The 24,445-nt window shown below is 34.5% G+C and overlaps 1 protein-coding gene across 6 annotated transcripts in view; it reads right to left on the reverse strand.

Moving 5' to 3' along the window:
* The window catches only part of LOC105322369 (forkhead box protein P1), a 43,293-nt gene that overhangs the window by 4,239 nt on the left and 14,609 nt on the right, over positions 1–24,445 (reverse strand). For 2 of the 6 annotated variants that reach the window (XM_066082223.1, XM_066082224.1), the window contains exons 4-17: positions 23,045–23,884; positions 19,132–19,230; positions 18,620–18,913; positions 16,356–16,590; positions 10,555–10,725; positions 10,165–10,303; positions 9,159–9,246; positions 6,086–6,175; positions 5,631–5,973; positions 5,096–5,172; positions 4,520–4,621; positions 2,968–3,089; positions 2,676–2,760; positions 2,353–2,492 (exon numbers count right to left, since the gene is read on the reverse strand). In XM_066082223.1, the coding sequence (XP_065938295.1) occupies positions 2,353–2,492; positions 2,676–2,760; positions 2,968–3,089; positions 4,520–4,621; positions 5,096–5,172; positions 5,631–5,973; positions 6,086–6,175; positions 9,159–9,246; positions 10,165–10,303; positions 10,555–10,725; positions 16,356–16,590; positions 18,620–18,913; positions 19,132–19,230; positions 23,045–23,530 (2,471 nt within the window). In that variant the 5' untranslated portion in view covers positions 23,531–23,884. Of the gene's footprint in view, positions 1–2,352; positions 2,493–2,675; positions 2,761–2,967; positions 3,090–4,519; positions 4,622–5,095; positions 5,173–5,630; positions 5,974–6,085; positions 6,176–9,158; positions 9,247–10,164; positions 10,304–10,554; positions 10,726–16,355; positions 16,591–18,619; positions 18,914–19,131; positions 19,231–21,820; positions 21,864–23,044; positions 24,238–24,445 lie in introns of those variants that run through there. The other 4 variants (XM_011421033.4, XM_011421030.4, XM_011421028.4 and 1 more) reach the window with 3 other exon arrangements.

Genomic DNA, 24,445 nt, shown 5'->3' on the forward strand with positions numbered 1-24,445 from the left:
TCTAAGTTGATATATCATCTTGGCTTTATACAACGCTCCTTATAGACACATTTGCAGTATTCCAATAAAAAAAGGTGTATGATTTACATACCGGGGCTATTTAACTGACACAGATTTTATCATATTTACGCCTATATTTGATGTATGTATCTAAATCGTTCATGTGGTTATAAAACAGCTAATATATCATAGATATGAATATTTTCTTTTGTTATGTCATTTTTAAAGATATTTATAAAAGGTACACCAAAAAATATAATGACTTGCACAAAATTGATTTTATCATTTTAAAATTTATTAGGATTTCATCAGTATCCAACCTGCATTTTTCTTTGGAACTTTCATGTCTGTATGCAATTGTATGGTTAGCATAATGTAGTTTTATCAATATCAAAGCATCCACAGCTTTTAGCACCTATTCTAACGTAATGATTACTTTTAAACATGGGGAACAAGAGGAAAAGATTTGAGCAAACATGTTGAAGTGCATTTGAAAAGCACAGAAGGCACTGGGTCAGTGCCCGTGATTCATTCAGGTTTCGGCGGCCTGGTACGATGTATGTAAAACAAGTTGTATCTGCGGTAAAAGTTCGCTCGTCCTCTCCGCTAACAAACAAAAAGAGCAACAGAGGCACGACAGAAGCCCAGAAATCTGGTCATGTTTAATGCATACAACAACATCACGATAGATGGATTGTCACACAATGAAAACAAGTGAGCAGACTTCAGGAAACAACTCGTCACACATGAGCCGCGGTGCACTGTCGAGGGCTGTAAACGCCACTCGCGACACCGATAGCTGTCTAAGTTTGCCCCAGTGACCCAGGCTTGTCAGTTGCGTCAAATTATCCACGTTTTATATTTTTGGCAGAGTAAAGCGTGGTTGTTTTCTCGTTTGAAATTAGAGTTTTTCAATTGACTTTAATGACATCTGATAGATTGCTTGTCATAATCGGTTCAGCAAAGGGCGAGGCTTTCACGCACTTCATGTAAACAGAATCAAATTAGCTAATTATCTCTAGACTCTTTTGACTCTTGTTTTATTATATTATGATTTATGAAATATAAAACATCTGTCTCTGGCGAACCAATAAGAAACATAATGTCTATGTAGGAAGCGAATTGTATGTTTAATACAAGAGTATATGTGACCCAGACAAAGCATTTTTTGTTTGTGAAGCTATTAACAGGTGTTCATGGATCACGAAAACTTGTCAAATATATGTCACTTTGTTTCCAAAAATTGTCAACATAAAAGCATGAATATTAAAACTTATTAGCACAATCTTTTATACGTTGAATTACTGAGATAGATTGAGAACAAAGGAATATCATTATTGGTTTCAGCCCTTAATTCACACAAAATATTAACATTTTGATCAGCGCAACACTGTCCTTTTTAAATATTTCATAAAAATTTCTTATGCAATATATCAGAGTATACTGACGGAAATAGCACGACCATCAACTTGATATGGAGTTGGCAGCAATATAAAAATTGATTAAAAAACCAATTTGGGCAAAACTATTGCCCACTACCTTTGAAAAATAAATAATAAAATAGCCATTATCCCTTTCATTTCATTAGAGAATTTCCTTTAATAAAACAAATGATCATTTGTCAAGGATTCATAAGTAAAGTATTTCCTCACATCAATAGCAATAATTCAATTTCTAAAAATCAAGAACCCTGCTAATTGACTTTAAAGATTTAGTAATGCATCCAAAATTATTGAAATAAAATTAGCATTACATTCCTACATAACATTCTATTTTATTATTTTACTTTCTGATAGCAAATTGTGTCACAATTTGTATAACAGATTTTAGAACTAACTTCAGTACAAGCTTTAAAACTTTTTTCCCCCAAAAAAACCTACCAATAATAATTAATGCACATGCTGCTTGTTTATACATGTATAATAACATTTTACCATTTTTCTGGTTTTATAACACCCTCCATGATAAAAAGAATGAAATAAATTATGCCAATTCATCCAAGTTTTGTAATTTAACCAAGACAAACCAAAATGTATTAGTTAATTGTTCTGGGTAACACAGAATTGAAGTTGAGAAAATTGTTCACGTCATTTCCAAATGAGATTGAGAAGAACTTCAACATATCAGGGTTTTCCCACCCAACAACATGATGTTCCTACAGGTCCTTCATTAAAAGTGCCTAAAAGCCTACTTGATTTAAATTGATACTTCTTTGACACGTTTTACTCTTGTTGAAAAACTAACAAAGCAAATATTAAAATTGTTTGAAAATTTACGAATGTTCCTTACTACAAGAACTAAAATACAGAGATAATAGGAGTAATATGGAGTAACAATTATTGGTTGACTCACCGTGAGGGGGACTCGTACTTGCTCAGGTTGTCTGAGCTACTGTTCCTGTTGGACTTCATCGACAGATCCTCTACTCCATCCATAGACATGGAGCCATTGCTGTACTGGTGATTTAACATGGAGGCCTGTTCAATGGCAGCCTGCAAAGATTACATCAATTCTACAAATTTGATTTTTTAGAGAAATTAAAACTACAAATATGATCTTCTTGGAAAACACTCAAACTTTAAATCTATTTAACTGGAGTTGGCAACAGTGTCACATCATTTTACCATTCAGAAATCAAATGTGCTGATAAATTTTTGCTTATTCTCGAAATTTACCCTTAAAGTGGCATTGAAAGTCTCTCCGAAGATAACAGGTTCAGCATTCATTGAGGGACTTTTTACATCTTTGACAGGCATATTTCTGAAATTCAATAAATTATTTGTCATATGTGCATGATCTTAACAAAACTTGCTTATAATTGGGTCCAAATTTATTCAAGGCCAAAGATGGGCAAAACATAATACATGCATTTCTCTTTGTCTTTCCAATATTGACCTGAATATCACATTGAAAATAGAGTTTGCTTAGTTAGATTTGGAGATGATGAATGCGGATGTATTGCCGTACCCTCCGAGTTTCTGAGGTCGTCGTTTGTAGAACTCCACCTCGTCTACGGTCCACACTGCTCCTTTCACATTCTCCACTCTCATGAAGCACTTGTGAAGACTAAGGTTGTGTCGCACCGCATTCTGTAAACCACAAATATTAAGGGAAATTGAAAATAAATTATCTAAATCAAAAATTTCAAATGAATCATTTAAAGGTAAGAAGAATTGAATAAAAAAAAATTAGTTGCGAATTTTGTCACTTTTTTTATTCATCTCAGGTGAAAAAATTTTTAGAAAAAATTATTTGCAAACTTCGTCACTTTTTTATTTATTGCATAAAATGATGATCTTCTGATTTTCAATTCTAATGATCTACAGACTAAATCAAAATTGAGAGCAATAAAAAAAGTACAATAAGATTTATTTGAAATTTTAATATTAACGTTTGATTTATTTGTGCGTGCTCCAATAACGACACTGTCCTAGTGTAGAATTTACTGCCCAGTGCTTCAATAAATTAAACCTGATGACAGTACGCTTGATCACTGTATCAGGAAATGCATTTTTTCAGCCCATCATAAAAAAAGGTAATTAAAAATTACGAGTCCATCTGACAGGTAAATTTAGATGCCATAAATCAATCTTTAGAAAATTTAATTATACTTGTTATTTTAACAACAAACAAAAATTTCATCGAAATTAAAATTTTTGTCCACAGAAAAAAAAACCCCACTCTTCTAATTAAAATCATTATATAAACGAATTGATATTATCAAAAACAACATATTTGATATTAATCTGAGAGTTTAATACATTTAATGCATTGAAAGCATGAAGATTATTTAAAACAAAAAAATTTAAAAAATAGAATAAGGAAACAACAAATATGCAGAAGAGCCAAAATAAATATTGCATAACCTGAAAGAGGACTCATCTATTATACAGACCCCAAAAATATTTTTATTTAAATGTCAAGAACTATTTAGAGCACATTTTTAATCTAAGCATACATGAAATATGATAAAATGTTGTCAAATATTTTTATGTACTGTGTGAAAATGCCTAATCATTTCCAATTTGGCAGTGGTTTAATTTTATCAGTAAATCATGCCGAGGTAATTCATTATGTATCAGGTGAACAGGAAACGCTGCTAACATATTTACACAATTTGTTGTTTTTATTATACACCCTGTCTTTAAATTTATGCTTTATTTTGACTGATGTAACAACGACGGTCGAATGACATTGAAATCTGATGCTGTACTTTTAAATCACGCATTACGCCTTGTGGAAAAAATTTGTAAGTTATTCATCGAAATAAAACCATACAGATGGGAATCTTTGATCTAAAATAGCATTTATTACAAAGGTGTTTTGTAAAAAAAGTTCTTTAAATAGATAGCAAATCTCATATTTATTTTACTGATTCTCATATTTTCATTTTTACAAAAGTCTAGTAGCATTTGATACATGTACTAAACTTCTTGAGCTAGTTGTGCCCCTTTGAACTTAGGACTGCAAAAATTTCAATAATCGAGGCACGTCAGAGAATAAGATGATAGGACTGTACCTTCCAAGTCGCCTCATTGCGTCGGAAGTAAGCAAAGGTATTCTGGAACCACTGGTAGATCTCGTTTAGTGTCAGCTGTTTGTGAGGCGATTCAATGATAGCCTGTCAACAGACATGTATCATTGGATAATTAAAATCATTTATCAGTGATTTAACATTTATTAGTTCATCAGATCTAACATAACAATGTGTTACAAGGTTCTCATCAACAATCTTCTGTTTCTCAAGATAATTCCCTTCTTATTGTAATCAGTTGCACCTGACAAGAGTTCAATAGACCCCAAAAAATGTGAAATTGCCCATTTCAAAATCATACTTCATATCAATCAAAAAATTTAAATCCTAACTAAGATGTGTTTCTATTTTTTTTTTTTACCTTTATTTACATTTACCTGTATAATATAAGATGAAAAAAAAATTTGCAAGGTGTACATGACTTAGCAACACTGTTACAAATTGATTGATAACTTAGTACCTGTTCCTCTTTATGAACAGTCAGAGCAAACACAATACACTTTGTTCCATGAATGGATTACCGATTCTTCAAAATGTAAAAAATAAATATGGCCTGCTTACCTGGCGAATTAATGAAGCGTACGTAAAAGGAGGTCGTACATCAGTGCTCTTGTAGAAATCACGGTTTCTTTGGATTTCTATAAACAGAAAAAACAGAGTCATAATGTTATTCATTAATGTTGTCAGCAATTTTCCCATCACAGACACAGATTTGACATGTATTAAAATATCATCTGATTACTGTAACCTTAAATTCAAAAAGATATATTTAAGATTTATATCATGCACTATTAATTGTGGAGAAAATAAATCTACCGGTATTCTTTTCTGCGATGTTATTTTGTCAATTTTCCTCAAATAGAGCATAATTAGTAAAGATAGGCAATTACGAATATAACTTTAGGCCTCATTTTTAGAGAAGCATTTCAGTAAGCTCAATCATATACACTACACAAAAATTATCATTCTTCAATCTTCCTCCAACAAAACTATATGTCAGATTGTCCTTATTTAACATACAAGTTCATTCTAACCCTACATCATATAATAGAGTTAGAAAGATTATCAGAAGAAATTATGGCTATTTAAGTCGTACCCTCTGAGGTGCCGGCTGAGATCGGGAGGTTACACTTGTCTGAGACGCGCCGTCTCATTGGTCCACCGCCGGTGGGCGTTGATGGTTGTGAGTGGGACTGAGGTGTGGGGGGCTTGGAGAGTGATGTCACCATGGAAGGGGGGATCCCCAGGGAAAGGGACATAGGGTGCGTCACCATGGGTACAGGGGTGGGTGGGGCTGAGACAGATGAGACGGGGGCCTGCTTCAGTGGGGAAGACAAGGCTGCCACTGGCTTGGGCGGGCTGGGGGCGGCCACCACAGGGGAGGTCACTGTTGCCATGGAAATGGGAACAGGCGTAGAAACTTTGGGATGAAAAGCTTTCTGAAAAAAAAAAGCAGAAATGTAAAGTAACTGAACCTTTAAATCCTAAGTAATGATAAATAAATTCAAATTTTATTAATAAATCAAATTAGGATGAGGTTAGGCCGCTTACCTGTGGGGATGGAGGGTCTGGTTTAGACTTAGGCTGTTTCATGTGGAGATGCTGCATCATACCCTGAAGCAGTTCTTTCTCTCTTACCAACTGTTGAAAAGGAAAAGAACACCTTTGTTAATGCTTCATAATTTTAAAGGGAGCTTGTATTGTCCGAATAACCTCCTGCATCCCTTCTGGTATCAATTCAACATCCTTGGTTATTGTAATAATCCCCATCTCAACCCATCCATCATTTTCCTGATATTTCATTTAAAACAAGATGGAGAAGTTAACTGGTCTTTCCAACAACAAAATATTCTAGTAAATAACAAATAAATTGTTATTGCTTAATGATTAAATATCCTAAAGAAAAAAAAATCGTAGGATAGCCAGCTATGAAGAAGTGAAAAACTAATACTTATAGGGGAAAAATTATGCAATATAACCAAAATAAATCATGAAGTTTAAGGAAACAACTTAGCTATTCATTATATTTATTTTCCGGGGAAGGTGGTGTGTGAAATCAAAAACTGTGTTTTTAAAATTCCATCAATAAATATTTTAAATAGAGAGTTTGAGGAAACAGATGACTCAGGTAAATTCATACAAAAACATTCCATCAAAATCAAGCTGTCAATTGGAAAAGATAGATGGGCACGATTGGTGAGAATACATCTCATAACCGTCAAAATCGTCACAAGGTTTTGTCAATGTTGTTTAGCACTTAATTTAATTAGGACTGGTTTTGATACTGTTTGACAATCCACTGACAGGGGAACAGACAGACTCTCTACATCCCTCTTAGCATTAATATTGCCAGGATTTATAGGCAATGTGGAACAAAATCTTTGACATGCAAAAAACATTTTACATGCCCCCCCCCCTTTTTTGACTCTCAAATTAATATCATATTTAAAAATCATATACATAGAGTTTGAGTGCTTCAATTCTTTCAGTATACATTGATAAGATTATATTATATTTTTTATATCACCCTCCTTAAAAAAATGATCACATTACCAAAATTAATTAAATGCTTTTCAACAAAATTAAAGTCCCAAGGAGATTAAACAAACATATATTTAAGATGCCGTTTTCTTTCATTAATTTGAAGAACAATTTTTTTGAAAATATAAAATCTGCAGAGATCGTGACATTTTCAGACTAAATGATACTATCTCCCGGATATTGATGGCCCCCATCTGAGAAAACACAGCAGAAGCAATCAGATCATATTACAAACAAACAAATATTGAATAATGTTATCGAATTTAGCATCAGAATAAAAAAAAAATGTTTCGGAGGGAAAGGACCCCGAGCAAATTACATCAAAGTATCATTTACACAAGCCTAAGTGATAGCTAACGGTTTATCGCTACCGGCAGTGTATCATGATGATGAATGCGAATACATACATGGTTTTAAATCAATTAACTGGATCTGTCATGTAATTTGAATACCATTGTAAGCTGAGAAGTCAGACTTTGTTGTCTGGATATGACAGCTAGTTGTTTTCATTCAATTTCCTCACTATGAGGGTTCTAGCTGATTTTGGTGCATGCAGCCTAATTTTTAAAGATTAAAATATATAAGAAAAGTTTGGCTTTTGTTTATTTCAAATTAAAAATGTTTTAATTAAAAAAGACACAATTATAACATTGAAGTTTAAATAAAAAATAAATGTTTTAATGGAAATAAATTCAAATTTATATGCATTTTCAAGGTCAACTGGGTTATCTGTAAATGTTCTTATGGCATTCTGTAAAATTATTCTAAACATTCCTTTTCCCCCCTCGCTGAATTCAATTTAGTTAATTAGAATTTTAGGTATTTATTTGTTGAACTGAGCGCATTACAATTTCATGATAAAGTTACTCAGGGAATTTCAGGCAGATCATTTTTAGAAAATTACATCACATTCGCTTCCCATTCAACAAGTTCTAATCATAAGGGAATAAAAAAAAAAAAGAAAAAAAAGTTAATGTTCTGGGCATGTATCAAATTTATAGTCATCTTTGCACTAAAATCATGCCCCCCAAAAAATCATGCGCTTTCAAAAAATAATCTGATAAACGGAAGTAGCTTTTTCATGCTGCTTTTGTCTAATGATTAAATCAGGAAAGCAGTACCTTTACAATGCAAGTTGAATATGCCAAAATGGCTGACCCTGGGGCCACCCCCACTTGTACATTTGACCCACTGACACACTGAGAATCTGAGGAGCTTCAGTGTCTCAACCTTTCATGTCTTTGACACCTAGTTTTAAATTCAATCACAAACTTCCCCTCTCATGTTTTTTTTGGTCACAAGTCATTCTGATTAATGGGTGAGAAACAAAAGAAACTCTCCCAGCTGCTACTAATTACCCAATGTTGCAGCTTCCTTTTCTCATTCATAAGTGTGTCAAATGCCTGAGAAATGAAAAAAAAAAAATATCTACTGCAGCAAAATTAATCCACTTGTTGACAGAGGCTGTGGGTGCTTATCAGAATTTCCATCTTTCCCCCGTATCCTAAGGTGCAATCCGTAAATAAAAAAATAATATGAAGCTGTTTTGCAATCATCAAAGACAAAAGTGTTGATTCACTCTGCCCGGGTTTACTTAATAAACCCACTGATTACTAAAATTAGCGTCAATAACATGCGTTGCAATCAGTCGTTTAACTCGGTCACTGGGTTGAATTAAGAGTCCATGAGGGATGGTGCCCAATGACAAATGAAAAGCTGAAGATTCTGCGTAGCAGGAGTCTTAATTATTTCTACAGGCAACATTCCTTTAATAATCTGTGTCTTTTATCTCTGCTGCTGAGCCAGTATTTTATTTATCTATGTATTTATTTGTTCACGTATAAACTGTTACAAAGCAGGATCAATGGTAAAGAAAATCAATAGTAAAAAAATAATTATATACATCATGGGCATTCTCAGAATCCTAAATAACCTAGTTCTAGCTGGAGCTAGAAATTTATCCCCATCTTCTCTCTTCAACCACCTAACTCTTCTTGAAAAAAAAAGTTGAAAAATGGGGGGGGGGGGGGGGGGTAGTTATTAATTTTGGATCTGTTTAGGCCCTGCAGTGCTAGGATTTTACCTGGATTTCCAGCTGGCTGACCACCTGCATCTGGACACGGGCCTGGGCGGTGCTCCGGTCATCCAACTGATGCTCTGTGGCTAAATGTCTATAGAAAATAGAACAAAAAAGTGTAAATCACCATGATAGTAGAGCTTTTGTACAGAGAGAGCTATTTATTTTTTCATTTATCCAAACTGCAACAATCATTCCACAATTCACACATTTTTGTAAGGATCACCATTATGCACTTAAGGAGGACTGTTATCTAGGACAATGAAGTGCATATCTCTTTTGATTTCACAAAAAATTCAGATTCTGTAGACATTGAAATTCAAGACTAGTAAAAAATATGGCACGTTTTGGCCGCTTAATGTGCGCTACCTGTGTATTTTAAAAGATCATGTCATTTTGTTTTTAAATATAACTGATAACATTACAACCTTGAGAGAGAGAGAATTTATCCTTTAAAATATTTTCCCAGTCATCAGATCTAAATTTAGAACAAATATTTGCTACAAAATGTGTAAAAGAAAAGAACCTCCCCAAAAAACAGCGAGAAATAAACTAGAAAACCTCTTTGATGAACTTGACAAATATTTATCTGATAGTAATCTTGTCTCTTCCCTCTTGTATTACAAGGAACCCCAGAATACAATAGTGATATTACACACAGCAGTATTCATAACCAGGGCTCTCGTGTCACTGAACGCCTTTGCTCAGGGTGACTTAGACATTTTCACTCCGGCACCACACTAAACTGCTCTTTACCAGGGTGCAACAAACTCTCCAATGTCACACTCTATATACATAACCAAACAAAAATATCAAACCACCCCTAAAAAACCATGACAGTTTTTGCTTGTGGTTGTAGTGACCAAACAATCGTGTTTGTTTACAATAGCTGACTCAGAAAGTTTATAATACTGGATGAGTGGGTTGTATAGATTTATTTATTGTGATTCAGTCCCAAATTATCCCCCTGAAATTAAATAAAAAATCACACTCAAACAGTTTCTGGATTTACCTTTGGAATTCTCCCTGATCTTCGCATGGGGTGTCACAGTTTGGCCACTTACAGCGTCCATGCCGAAACAGACAACCTGTTTTAGATGACCCTGATTTTTCTTCTGTGTCAATGGAAATAGGATGCTGATTCATGAGACCTGAAGAAGATCGACGAATGATATCAATTATCTAAACACCATCTACTGTCATTTATTTCATAATCAATCATCACACTGAAGTAAATCCATTAATGTTACCATTATCTATTTTAAATCTCTTTGTTTAAAAAAAAAATGAAAAAAAAAAAATATCATACATAATTATCTACAGCCTTTAACTTTTGACAATTTTTTCCATCTCATTACATTCATTCCGTTTTACATTCTACCTATCAGCTTTCAGACTTTACCTGTCCCAGGTAAGAATCCGTCGGGTGACAGCCCGTTGGGCCAGTGCCCCTGGGTTGGGGGGTTTGGGGTGGTCAGTCCGTTGAATGGCGACTTGGGGTCTCCTCCCTCAAGCCCCGATTGGGCGGCCACTTCCTTCCACAGCTGCTGAATTTCTGTTGGGGACATCATTCCTGGGGGATACAAAAATGGTCTGGTTAGGAAAAACATGACTGTCATTTCTTGGTGGTTCCCCCACCACTCACAGTACCGCTCCCACTGTTTCTCTGACCCCAAACTACTAGCTGTTAGTGCTCTGAACTCAGGCAGTGTTGTGTCAGGCAGAAAATTTAATCAATGTTCTTGTTTTCCTAGTATGATAAACAAAGCCTGTGTTGTCTTTAGCCCACAACAATAACAGCCAAACATTGGCAGCACCAACAGTGTAAACAATACATTTCAGTATTGATCTTTGAGCTTCACGTTTGCCACAAAATTTTGCACACTGACTAATCAAATCCCTTACAAAAATAATAACATTTCACATGATATGGCCATTTCCATTTCAAGACCTAGAACGTGCACTGTTTGCATGGTCACACTGAGAGACTGTTTCAACAGACGAAAAACTGCTGCCTTTGCCAATTTTTATTTCTGACTGCCTGAAAAATAAACAATGAATATCTGGCTTGTCTGTTCGGCCTACATCAAGGTCACAAACAACACAATTTACCCTGTAAACAAATTAACTTGAATCCCGAATTGATGTTTGTACAACAATAACTCTACTATACAGGTCTTCTCAAAAGTCATCTACCATTATTTATGAACAACCATCAGCTAAAAGAACTACTGCAGAAGTTAACAAAATTATCTCTACCTAAAATGCAAAGCCCACGGGTCTAGGGGGTGCAACACAGAATTTATTGAATAAAAGAATAAAAAAATGTGGAGCATATCAAAAAGATATGTAATTTTAACATGATAATGGCAGCTAGATTGGGACTGACAAACAATATCTAAAAGAACTGCTGAACAGAGCAGCGGATTTCAGGTTAATTGATAACACGAAGTGGGTCGTTAATTTCCGCTGCTGCTATTTTTGTTTACACTCTGCACAGCCGAGATCAATGAACTACAGTGTACTTGTTTGTTTTATTTTCTAGGCAGATTTTTTTTTAAGCTGAATTGTTTATCAGGCATCTGCTTAGGGGTTTTAAAGCTCTGAATTATTGAACTGCCTCTGTAGCAGCTCAAAGGGGTTGATAAGATAAAAAGGCAGATATGAAATAACATTGAAAGAAGGGGGGGGGAGATGAAAAAATACCTAAAAAATGAAGTATCTAAGAGCAATAAATTCAATCAAATCGGTCATGATTCTCAAGTAAATCTCCTGGGACTTAATTGACACTCAATTTGAAAGACATAACGCACGTAACATTATTTACAAAAGCCAAGTTTCCAAAAGTAAATAGTTTGTATCTTCTGTTCAACACTGTGCCTACATGGATCCCAGAGGCCGGCATTAGAGCCCCTGGCACAGATGCAGCGTTTCCTGCGCCAGGGCCCTAGTCTGCAGCAGGTGAGAATCCCAGCTATCAAGATAAGGCCTGGCAGCAAACACAAACACGGTAAACAAAAGCATTAGTTCCAGGCAAACCTGAGTAAACAAACATGGGGACCACCCTTGCCCCAGTGTAAACAATGCACGGTATAAATAGCAACATTTTTTATCAGTCTCCACCAGAAAAATAAGCAAATCAAAACAGCTAACTCCACTCTCCTCACGTTTCTCAGGTACATAGATCGATTCCACGATCTCAAGTTTCAGACCAGAAATTCTTTCAAACTCGGGAATAGGTTTTTTTCTTTTTAAACTTTCAATTTATGTACGTGCACTCAAGCAAATAAAAAATAATAATATTAACTATTGCCCGTAATCAAAATAAAGTGTACAAAATTATATGAAATTTTTTTCCTAAGAGTTTAAACAAACTTAAATGTTTAAGATTGAATTATTTTTTTGACCCTAATACATAAATCAACAACTCTTTTTGTTTCCATTTGCTTTGTCAATTTCTTTATCGCATCCGGCCTGAACACCATCTGCTGAGCATGAGGTACAGGCACATGTAAATCTCTAACTTTAATAATTAATCAATCAATCAACACATTATTTCCCCATATACAGATAAAAAATATTGATACAACTACCTAACATATTAATTCCCCCCCTTACATTTAAGATTTCACACAGATTTCATCTGGTAGTGCTAGCGAACAATGTTGCACAAAGACTAATCTCCATTTATATAAAAGGCCATAAAAGATCTTTTCCCCCTTAATCTTTAAATTCTAAATACAAAATGAGGGAAGAAATACGTGCAGGTACATTGAAAAAAAATAAAATTGATTATGCCTCTGATATCTATCTTGAGAGACCTGGCTAAGCTTAGTTAGGGCAGCCCATCTTACCATTGCGCAGGTACATCTGGAGTTCAGTGGGTCATGTGACAGGTGGGACTTGTTGGTGTTTACCTGTTTGTTTACCTGCATGGCCACAGACAGGGGGCCCCCAAAAACTCAGGTGTCGGGCTGGAGTAATTAGTTGACACCTTGTGTCCTTTATGTTTATCGAGTGGTCTAAACATCACATTTACTGGCATGTGTCCGGCCATTCACTCCCTGACACCTAACTGTCTTCCTACTGACACACATTTTATTTTTTGGGCTCTTGTCGCCCCCCTCTGATGAATGTATATTGCTGACCATGTTAATCCAGGGCTAAGTGTGCTGAGCATGCATTTTTACCAAGTGACAAAGAATAAACAGTTCTTTTATAGAAATAAAACTTTAAGTTTAAGGAAATAATGGGGGAATGATATTCAGAATATATGCACTTAACAATTATTTTATGTGAAAAATTTCACCTTCACAACACAATTATGAAACATATAATTTTTATACAGTGTCAATTATTTTTTCTCCTAAAAAAAAACAACTTCAAAATAATAAATATATATACATGTATAAAAATTTAGGGTAGATATACATTACATAATGAATTTTTTTTTTTCCATCTCTGCATGAAATTCAGACACGCTTAGTCTTGCATGATCATGCAAAAAAACAAAAAGTACACAGAAAATAAATAAAAACTTTCCAGACTGTTTAATGAAAAAGTTTTTAAAAAAAACACTGCACTACATAAAATTATCCAACATCACTCGATCATCATACACAGTCAGTCATGACTAATTCTAACCATTTCGCGCTGTAATTTGGGGAATGACTTTGTGGAACTAAGAGAGAAAAAATAATTACAAAGGGAATCTGTATTTTTAGAAAGTGCAATCTTTATGTCTGAAGCTTGTTGATTACACAAATTTTCTCTTGCTAGGTCGTCCATTAACTTGCGCAGTGACCAAAGCATTAATTTAGAGAAACCTTGTATATGGATGTTTTTTTTTAGCTGTTTCAATTGTCAGGCACTCTTAGTTATTTTTTCTTTGATCTCCTTAAATCCAAGTTAAAAAAATATTTCATCTAACCAGATCGAGTAATTTTTTTTTTAATGGTATACTAAAATAAAAGTACACAGTCCCTTGAAATCATGATCAAAATGTTTATTTATAATTGCATTGTCTCCACACTTTTTTATTCTTTATATCCTAATTATTTTTATGCTGTAAAGCAATTCCTCTCCTTCACACGTGAAAGAGCTGTCAGTTATATTGACAGTTGGATCAGTGAAATTGACACTGCTACAGTCCTGTACAGTTTTAATGTACCTAAAAAGTGGCTCTCTTTGACATGTCTGAATGTTCTAGTCAATTACCAGTGTAATCCCCAGATGCATGCATTCGGATTAATAGAGGAAGTTATATATTTCACTATAAGCATGTTGTCATGACATCTCGCTGAGGAATATTAATACTTTTATCCAATCTCCGCAAGAGAAAAAGAATTAAAAAACATTTGATTTTTTTTCTCCAAAAATACTAGTTAAATGGCCGGTTGATTAATAATTTTTCAATTTTATTCTTTATGTCTAAAAATTATGTGTAAATACTATTCAGTACATAATCCATCGTGATAAAATTGAAAGTGATTTCTACCAAAAATCCCTGAACAAATCTTGATAGGTAGATTCTATCACTATATATTAAAATAAATTTCCTGTATTCGTATAGAAATGCTATCTATCCTAATCTTGCAAAAAAATCGCATACATGTACCAAGTTCTCCATTACAGTTTAGCTTATACAAATCTCAGCTACAATGATACAATGTAATTAAGGTATATATTTTTTTAACTTCACATTACATGCATATTCATCAAAGCGAGCATCTTGGGAGATGTTCTGATTTCCTTGAAAAACTGTTGTTGAATGAGTAAATCTTTTTCAATATAGTTTTGCCTCAATCAATATGAAGGTCACACTGGTTCTAGGTTCATCGACCTCTAAGGCTTGTTTAACCTAAAATCAGATTTCTAATAAATACATATTCAATAAACTAGCTGTATTTACAGAGAAGGAATCAAGAAACACTTTTAGCCTGATACCTATAATAAAACACCTCTGTGATTTATTAGTCCATTAATGTCTGGAAAAATAAAGGCAATGATAGCTTGATTGCCGATTTAATAAATCTCCGCGTTTCGCTGCTGCCTTTTGGGAAACATTAAAAAAATCTTACATGCACCAATCTATCGAATATGCAATAAAAAACATTTTTACAAATTTACAGACAGAAATGGTGGAAAGTAACACACTGAGGTGGCCTTGATAAGGCTTAAAGACTCGATCTGTTGCCATTATTCTCCAAATTGTTGGTTATTGGCACAGTTTTCACAAGTACAGTACATATATAGCGACTAAAAGTGAATAAACTAATAAAACGAAAAGAGGAATTAGATACAAAACCAAACTAAAATAAAATCAATTCTGTAAAATAAATATCTGCACTTTTCAGTGATGCAAACCAGTTTGACATTTATTTTAATCAACAGTTAGACAAACAGCGACCCACAAATTAAATAGATTGAGCTAAAAAAACTATAAAAAAAAAAACAACACAAAAAAGCCATGGAAACTGGTGTCTTGTAGTTGGGCCATATAAAACAAGTAAGCGTTGCTGATTGAAACAAGACTAGTCAGCATATTGCATCATGTCGTGGGCAACAAGCGAATGCATCATACCATGTTGTGCGTCCATTCCAACTTCCTCCAAACATTATAAAACATCATTATCGTTTATTTTTTTCTAATTTTATTTGTTAGCAGATGGTGATCAGGCTTGAGGAAACGTCAGAATTTCGACATCAGGGCTTTGACGTGATTCATATCAGATGTAAATATTAACATCATGAAAGACAATGCAACAAAACACGCAGATAAGCCTCTGGTTTTTGATTTGCTCTGCCCCTATTTAATTATAACACCAGGCTCAAACCTTCCACAAGCTATGTCATATTGGCGAGCAGATTCAATTCAACTATTTACTTTAATGATCTATTGAATTTGTTGTCTGCGCTTATGGACAGACTTTGTTACAACACAACCCTACAAAAACCTCACAAATTGAATTTGTAACTTTTTTTTATGTCAATATAAGTGTTCAACAACATAAAAATTCATGTTTATAAAAGAAAAAATACAGCTGATCAACATCTATTTTGGGTTTACGATGCAACTTCTTAATTATCTGAATTTATAAACTTTTTCTGCATTATAGAACTTTAATTTTCACTCCCTCTCTAAACAGTCATTCCATAAAATAACATGCGCCAAAAAACATAACAACTAAAAGAGTCTTTTACCTTGTGGGACTCCGAATGGTTGTACAAGACATGCTAGAAGGAACTGTCGTTGCTGGAGCTGTATTTGCTGAATTTGTTGCACCAGCTGCTGTTGTTGCACAGCCAGTTGCTGAAGTTGTTGCTTACTGTTCTTATTCTTGTCTGAGGTGCCCTGCATCAGTTGGGATTGCTGAATGACATTCAGTTGAAGCTGCTCATTCAGTTCTTGGAGGATGTGTTCTTGTAATTTCTGCTGCTGTTAATGAATAAAACATAACATGAACATTTTTATTAAAGTTTTGCTCGACTTTTAAAGACTTGTTATGAGTATACAAAAAGAAAAAAAAAAACCTGTTTATATATTATTCCTGGTATTAAAAGAAAACAAACAAAGATGAAAATAGCAATGGAAAACAGCCGTTACAAATATACCATACTGAAGCGGAAATATAGACTTTCAGTAGAACGCTGACAAATTGGAAATAAGTGGCTATTATTTACAACTCTCTAAATTTGGACCACAGATAGGCATATTTGTGTAATTATGCAAATGACACCCCACGAACATACAAACAAGGTCTCAATTAAGGCCCCGAAACAAATGGCCGCGGTTTCCCCGGGCTGCTTATAAATTACAGACAAAGAGACATCCTCACTTAAGCATAACAGATTGCAACAACAAAAACTATAACTTTAATCTGTTCATGGCGTTATGAAATGAATTAGCCGTGTCTCCGCTGAGGACTTCCTCATACACTGCCAGTCTGCAGGGATTCGGAGGTTATAGTAGATATGTTTCAGAGGAAATGACAAATTTGTTGGACACTCTTAGTACAGCACTGCTTTCAGAAACACTTTTGTTTAGTGCCATTAAGAAGTGCACCAGTTTAAACTGTACAGATAACATCAGTTGATCCCTGTGTTCGTGCTACAGGTCACATATATATACATCATTCTTAGCACTGTCAACGACATATTTCAAAATATGTAATTGCTTATTTCTGAACGTACATATCAGCAGACATTCCTTTCATAAGTTTCTGTAATTATCTTTTGTTCATATGAAAAATACCGAAATTTCAATTCATACAAAATATATATTTCAAGTCATTTTTTGTCTGTCTTTCAGAGATGGGACATAAAAAAAAGGGCTTCAGTTGAACGGTGGTCATCTTGACTTAGGTACCGTATCTTAGAACAAGCAGCCAGTTATTTATATGAACACTGTTAGATATTCTTCGACAGAAAATTTCAAGCACATTGTAAGAGTTAAAATCAGCATGTTTATAACTGTACTGGCAACTGTATGACACATATACAACCTATCAAAATAGAATTCATAAAAAATAATGCCAGTGTTTGTGTTGTTGGTTTCAAGTTTAGAGCATCTAAATTGTTTAATTTTATGACAAACAGGAAACACAGCAATTCTGGCTTCATGTTTTTTCCTACTTTAATTATCTCTGTCACTGATTTCTAAAAATATCTGAAATATTTCATGCTTGATTCAGAAAAAGAGAAGATATGCTTTTATAAATAAGTATATATTTTTTTCTCTTCCTTCAGGTATTATAAGCTTGAATTGATTAGAGTCAGTTGACAGGTAGCAGACACCTAGATGACCATTCAAGGTGTGAAGTATACGCTCTACCTGTCCAAGGCCTGGCCATATTCTAACCTAATGAACTAGAAAGCCTGGGGACACAGACAACTTGTCAAACTCTACGTTTGGCTGGCCTGCTAGTGGGAGAACATCATTTGATGTAGTGTTATTTTTATAGGTTAATTTCCACACAGAATGGTCATAGTCTCATAAAAAAGGTCATTTTTCTTTGTCTACAAAACATCTAATTTAAGAGCAAAACATGCAAATGATTTGAAACAAAAGACAAGGTGCATTTGTAACAAGATGAACAGACCAGACATGAGAAATGTTTTTAGGCCCCAGATAATCATTCATCATGTCTCAAATCTTCTTGTTAGCATTATGTAATATGTACACAAATAAAACAAAGAATTTTTTAAATACGCCTTCTTTTTCATAAAAAAAATTTATGGGCATCATAAAAACTAAATCAGTATTTACTTTATTGTTTTATATTTGCTTAAAGATACATGAAATAAAGATGGGTATAAAAATTTATAAGTTAAAAATACAATGATAATTCAGCCCTCTTTGTTTTATAACACGGTACCTCTTTGATTTTTGTTTTATGAAACATGCTTGATTTGTAGAGCCTATTTTATCTGAATATGGCCGTATGCTTTTTGGGGGGTTATCATACCTGGTGTTGCAACATTGCTGTCTGATGCTGCATCATCTGTTGCTGAGCGGATAGACCCTGATTTTGTTGCTGCAGCAACTGCTGCATATGCTGAGGGAGCAACCCGTGTTGAGCAGCCATCATCATCAGAGGCTGCTGGCTGCCGGAATTGAGCTCGATGGCACTGTTGGACTTGACCTTGCGTTTAGCTGCACTTTGGCTAGAGGTGGGGGAGTTGGGGGTGGGGGAAAGGGAACTGAGGACTCGGTGAGCCGGGCTTTTGTCCTCAGCCTCTTGACAAAGGGGGGAGTGTCCCTGTAAAAGATGAAAAACTGTTAAAAGAATATTCTGAACACAGGTTGGCCTAATGTATGTAGCTTTATGAAAGCAAAATGGCTCATATAGTTAAAATTCAAAGCATGTTACACTCTGTTCAAAGAAGGAGATAAGAAAAAAAAATCAAGTGATTTGTGTGTAGACTGAAATGATATTGTGTTGGGGATAGGTGAAGTGGGAGGGAACTGTGGGGGTACCTTAACTTCCTCGTCCTTCATACTACTGCGCTCTGTTGTCTCCCGTCCTGAGGATAGATTTACAGCGCCTTCATCACATCTCTCCATTATGCCATTCTCCTAGAAAGAGATAATGATAAGTTTTAGAGACATCCCTTGTCAGTATGTATGACAACAAGTGTTAGAATAACAAAGCGGTGGAGTGAAAACTGTGGCAAGACATCCATATATTGCCAATTAACTATGCATCTAAACCAGTCAAGGACAAAAAAAAAAACCCAAATACCAAACAGAGCTATGCATTCTCAGTATTTGGAACATCTGTGTTGTTGTATTTAGTAAAAGGAAAATGATCACATATATTGTACTACACTTAATAGTCTACAAACAGGTATATTACCGAAGTACATGTGCAGAAAGCAGATCAAGAAATTGTTAACATGAAGCATGTGTTTCTTTTGTTCATTTTTCCAAATAGCAATGTGATAAAAAAAACAGTGAAAAGCTGTCAATGTGACAGCAATCTGTATCCATAATCCATGTCAACCCTGAATTGATAAACACTACCTATACAGTATCTAGTGAAATGGAGTACCCTATATGCAATATTTTGCCAAAAAGTGACTAAGTTCAAAAGCTGGTATGTTTTCCATAAATTATCAGAACTCAAAATCCTAGAAATCCTTGGCAGCTGCCCGCCCATCCACCGGCCCGCCCGCCAGTTTCACCATTTTAATAACCGGATTTTAAATATTATTAAAAAGTCTGACTGTGTTCATATTACAAATGAAAATTCCAATTAACAACTAATCATTATCAATATCTGTGTCTACAAAAGTTAACGTTTATATATACATGTGCAATCCTTTTTAATTCCAGAAATTCATCTGATTGGTTAAGACTGTTTCACTTAATTTACACTTCAAAATTAAGCAGACAAATAGAGAGATAGAACCGTTTAAACTAAATAGATAACTATATCTTCAAGACTCTCACCTAAGAGACAATTATCACTTTCGTGCAGAAATGGGTCAATCTTTATTAATGGAAACAGAGAACAAATGCTCCATGCAGTCCCGTCACTAATTCTGTGACATACACACGGCTCGAGTACCGTATATTCCAATGAACAGTGCTCATCAATCAAACTCAGCCACCTACATATCTCGATCATCAGGATTTTTTTCATTTCCTTCAAACTTACTCGTAAGAGAATGTTCAAGTACATTACCCCCTTCTTTTACTTATGGCTGTTGCATCACTCGTATCCCGATCCCATTAATTAAAACAATATATGACTAATTCATAACCCATTGATGACCAACTCTTCACTGACTGTTCTAAATATAGCTCCTTTCTGATGTGTGTCACTAGGTCAACATGCTACCTCCCATGTCTTGTACCACTAAAACAGGTCTTTTCTCGCGGCTTAAGTGACGATATCCTGACTTAATAAGATTAAAATATAAATAACTTAAGGAATTATGGACACGTTCTTACAGAGTATCATGACTTCTATTCCTCTGTTATATAATAATTTTTTTCCTTCTTGACCTTAAGATAATTGAATGACTACAATGAAGACTTAAATTCTCCTGTTAACAGTCATATCATAACCTCAGATTTAATCAGTGCTAGTTATATACCCTGGTATATGAATCCTCTGCTAATTTTATTCTAAATGTATACTACGTACAATTTACAATGCATGTACCACAATTAATAATATTATTCTATAATAATTAAACTTTAAGTAACAATAAAAAAGCAAAATTATCTAAATTTTAATCTTTAAGGCATGCAAGGACAAAAATTTTGAAAGCAAAGGTATGTTAAATTTTTTTTCTTGACATGAAAATTAAGTTTTCTTGTATAGTACAGAAGGATATATCAAGAAATTTTCTCTCTATCTCTTTAAATATCGTGCTATCAACAATTTGCTGTCAATAACAATCTAATTAAGTTAAACATAATGATTAATATTAAACTTCTGCCAATTCAGATTATAAAAGTACATATATTCTTATACAACCTATTTTTTTTTTCCTTTACAAAACTGCAATAAAAAAGGTTAAATATTTCAACATGACAATGATCCAAAATCAGACAAGGATTTTAATTGGGAAATTGGCCTACAGGTGGGTATAGGTTTTAATTGGGGCATTATTAATTATGGAATAAAAGTCGACACAATAATCCAGCCCGTAGGAGGCCTTTTTATTAAGCGATTGTTTTTATTTATCGTGACCCTCAACACCCCGAGAAACAAAATAACCGCTTAACCATAAACACAGTTCTGTTGTGTGTTTGCCTGCAATCTGATCCCATTTGAGCCGATCATATTTAAAAAAGCTGTTTATCAAATTAAAATCCCACAACATAATCAAAAGATATTAATCTTATATCAAAGAAATGTGAGTTTGCAGAAATATCAATTTAAAAACTCAAACACAACAATGCTGTTTCATGATTTTGTGTTCTTAACTTTGGCAAATCCTGGACAGCCCCCCTGTTCTATAACAGTGTGCCCTCAAGACAGGTATAAAAAAAGATCAGCCGTTTAACTTTCAGGCCAATACACAATCCTCACATCAAATTGCCTCGCCTGATATGTGTACACAGAAATGAAACATTCGTTTCAAATATTCTCCAGCACACTAGATCAGAAAAATATACTTACAAAAAGATCGAGGTACATAATTGTATTTACCTACGACATTTTGTTGTGTGGGAAAAACACCATCCTGGCTGCCCAAAGTGTACAGCAATTTGTACATACTATAAACTTTCTTGATAAGGCACCAATAAACAAATGTTTGTAATTCTTATCAATCGGAGTGCTTCATAAAATACACGCATTGAAACGCGCCACATTCAGAAAAACAGTAGAGGGGGAAATTCGAGAGCTGCACAGAATTACAATGTTAATCCGTTATATTCAACGCAGTGATAGATTGTGCCACTTTCCTATACATCTATCTATGTAAAAATTATACTTGTTGAAGAGAAAAGGTTCGGAATCCTTCTTTTTTATTTTCATAACTACTGTGCAGCATACATTAGTTTGGTGTAATATACCTAGTCATACAAATCTTCAATTCATCAATACCCTTTACAGAATAAGTTTTTGTGTGGGCCTTCATCATCGGTTCAACACTGACTGATGTGTAATAGGCAATCATAAAAAAAATCACACACTCATCCAAACACAAAGGATAAGCTCTATTACATCACAAAAACTGCCTTCCTACTGTAATAGAATGCCCAGAGAGAGAAAGAAACAATCATTCATAGAAAATTAACATGAATGATATTTTTTATGGTGCGTGTGCATATCCAAAATGTCTCCTTGTCCCATGATCAGGAACAGGAGGTCAATTGTTTTTATCAGAATTTAGAATTTACTTTGTTGAATACATCAATAAATATAAACAGATAATCATTTGTAGTACATGTATATATGCGTAATTGTCAATTCAAAAAAAATCACACAATACTGTTTTCTAATAATAGGAAATGTTATTGTAATTAAATTCTCTATTTAAGTAAATTAAGCCCAATCAAAATGACTAATGAAAAATCTATTCGACTGAAATTAATGCAAAAGAACACTTTTTAGCTAAAAAACAATAATGTTATGAAAGTTACTGACCCTCTAAAATCATTATCATTTCTCAAAAGATAACAAATAAACATTTTCCTGTGACCTGAATTTCAAAAGAACACTTTTTAGTTAAAAACAATAATGTTATGAAAGTTTCTGACCCTCTAAAATCATTATCATTTCTCAAAAGATAACAAATAAACATTTTCCTGTGACCTGAATTTCAAAAAAATACTTTTTAGTTAAAAACAATAATTTTATGAAAGTTACTGGCGAATGAAGAGGCGTTGTACTCGATCGGCAGCATTTTCCTGACATTAAGATTCTTACCTCACACGATCCACCCTCTGACACAGATTTCTGTCCCCGATGATGACGTGACAGATTGAGTTCTCCAGAATGCGAGGATGTGGGACTGGAGTGAGAACTACTGCCAGTACTCAGAATGTCTCGCCGGCGGTAGTACTCGGAGGGGCTGAGGGGCGAGTGTCGTTCACTCACTCGGTACTGACCGTGGGTCAAATCCAATTCCAGCATCTTGGCGTGCTCAGAGCTAGGCAGGCAGAGGGGAGGGGGTAGTGGAAGGTCCGACTTTGTCCTGTCTGATGGGGAATATAGATGAGGGTCCTCCCTCTTGAATTTCTCCTCCAAAAAAGAAACCCCTCTTCCATAAATCTGTGAAAAGGCTGGGTGCATGAAGGAAGGATGAGGGGGGAAGGAGGCATAGAATGGTGAAGTTTCTACAGGGGAGTGGGAACTGTCATATTTTAAACTGGACATCTTGGAAAAATCAGTCTGTGAATCTCCTAGTAACATGATACTATAAAACAAACTCCTCTTTGACTCTCCCTCTCTGTTGGTCCACCAATATTTTTTCCTTGGTAGTTCTGTTGACAGTAGTGTTTTTTATCTCTCTAAACTGGAGCAGGAAGATAATGATATGGACTTCCACTTTTTTTCTTCCAAAATTATCCACCAGTAACTAATTGCAGGAAATGTTGATGAAAACACAAAATGACTGGTAAAAAAAACCCAAGAACACGAATTGACAATTTGTCCACTGAGTTAAGCTTCTTCGCTAAGGCATCAAGTATATCTTCCTCTCCGCGGAGTTCAGAGCGCACTGTGCTAGTAGAGCAATTTTTTTCCCACTCGAATTTTTTGTTGTTGCTTCAAACAATGCAAAAATAAAACTGTTTCAGAAATCAATAGTGTTTGCACGGCAACACTTTCAGTTTGGAATTCCACTAAGTATTGGCAACATCCAAGTTTATAAGAACATCAATTAAAGTCCAAAAAAAAAAAAAAATTAATAAATAAAATAAATTACTCCTAAATAAATTCTATATCCAAAAAAAAAAAAAAAAATCCTTCTAGAAAGTCTCTCAAGTGTAAGAAACAAGCGACAGCAGAAATCAATCGGTCTGCATGTTTCCTCACAGGTGTAGAAGATGATTCTGAGAACGAAAGACTAGCAGTCCTCCATGTGACTGACAGTCGGTAAATGACTTGCTAAGTACAGCCGTCAATCACCTCCAGCTCGTAACAACAGACAACTAAACCATGTTAGGCTGACATACAATGTTATTGGAAGTTAGTCAACCGTCAGAGGTCGCAGATCAAAGGTCGGAGGCCACAGCAGACATTTCCTTCAGAGAGTGCATTTGAAAGACGTTTGAAACTGTACACCTTTATTTCTTTATACTCTTTTTTTTTCAGAGTTATAAATTT

This window comes from Magallana gigas, chromosome 4, assembly GCF_963853765.1.
Source record: "Magallana gigas chromosome 4, xbMagGiga1.1, whole genome shotgun sequence".
In the NCBI taxonomy this organism is placed as follows: domain Eukaryota; kingdom Metazoa; phylum Mollusca; class Bivalvia; order Ostreida; family Ostreidae; genus Magallana; species Magallana gigas.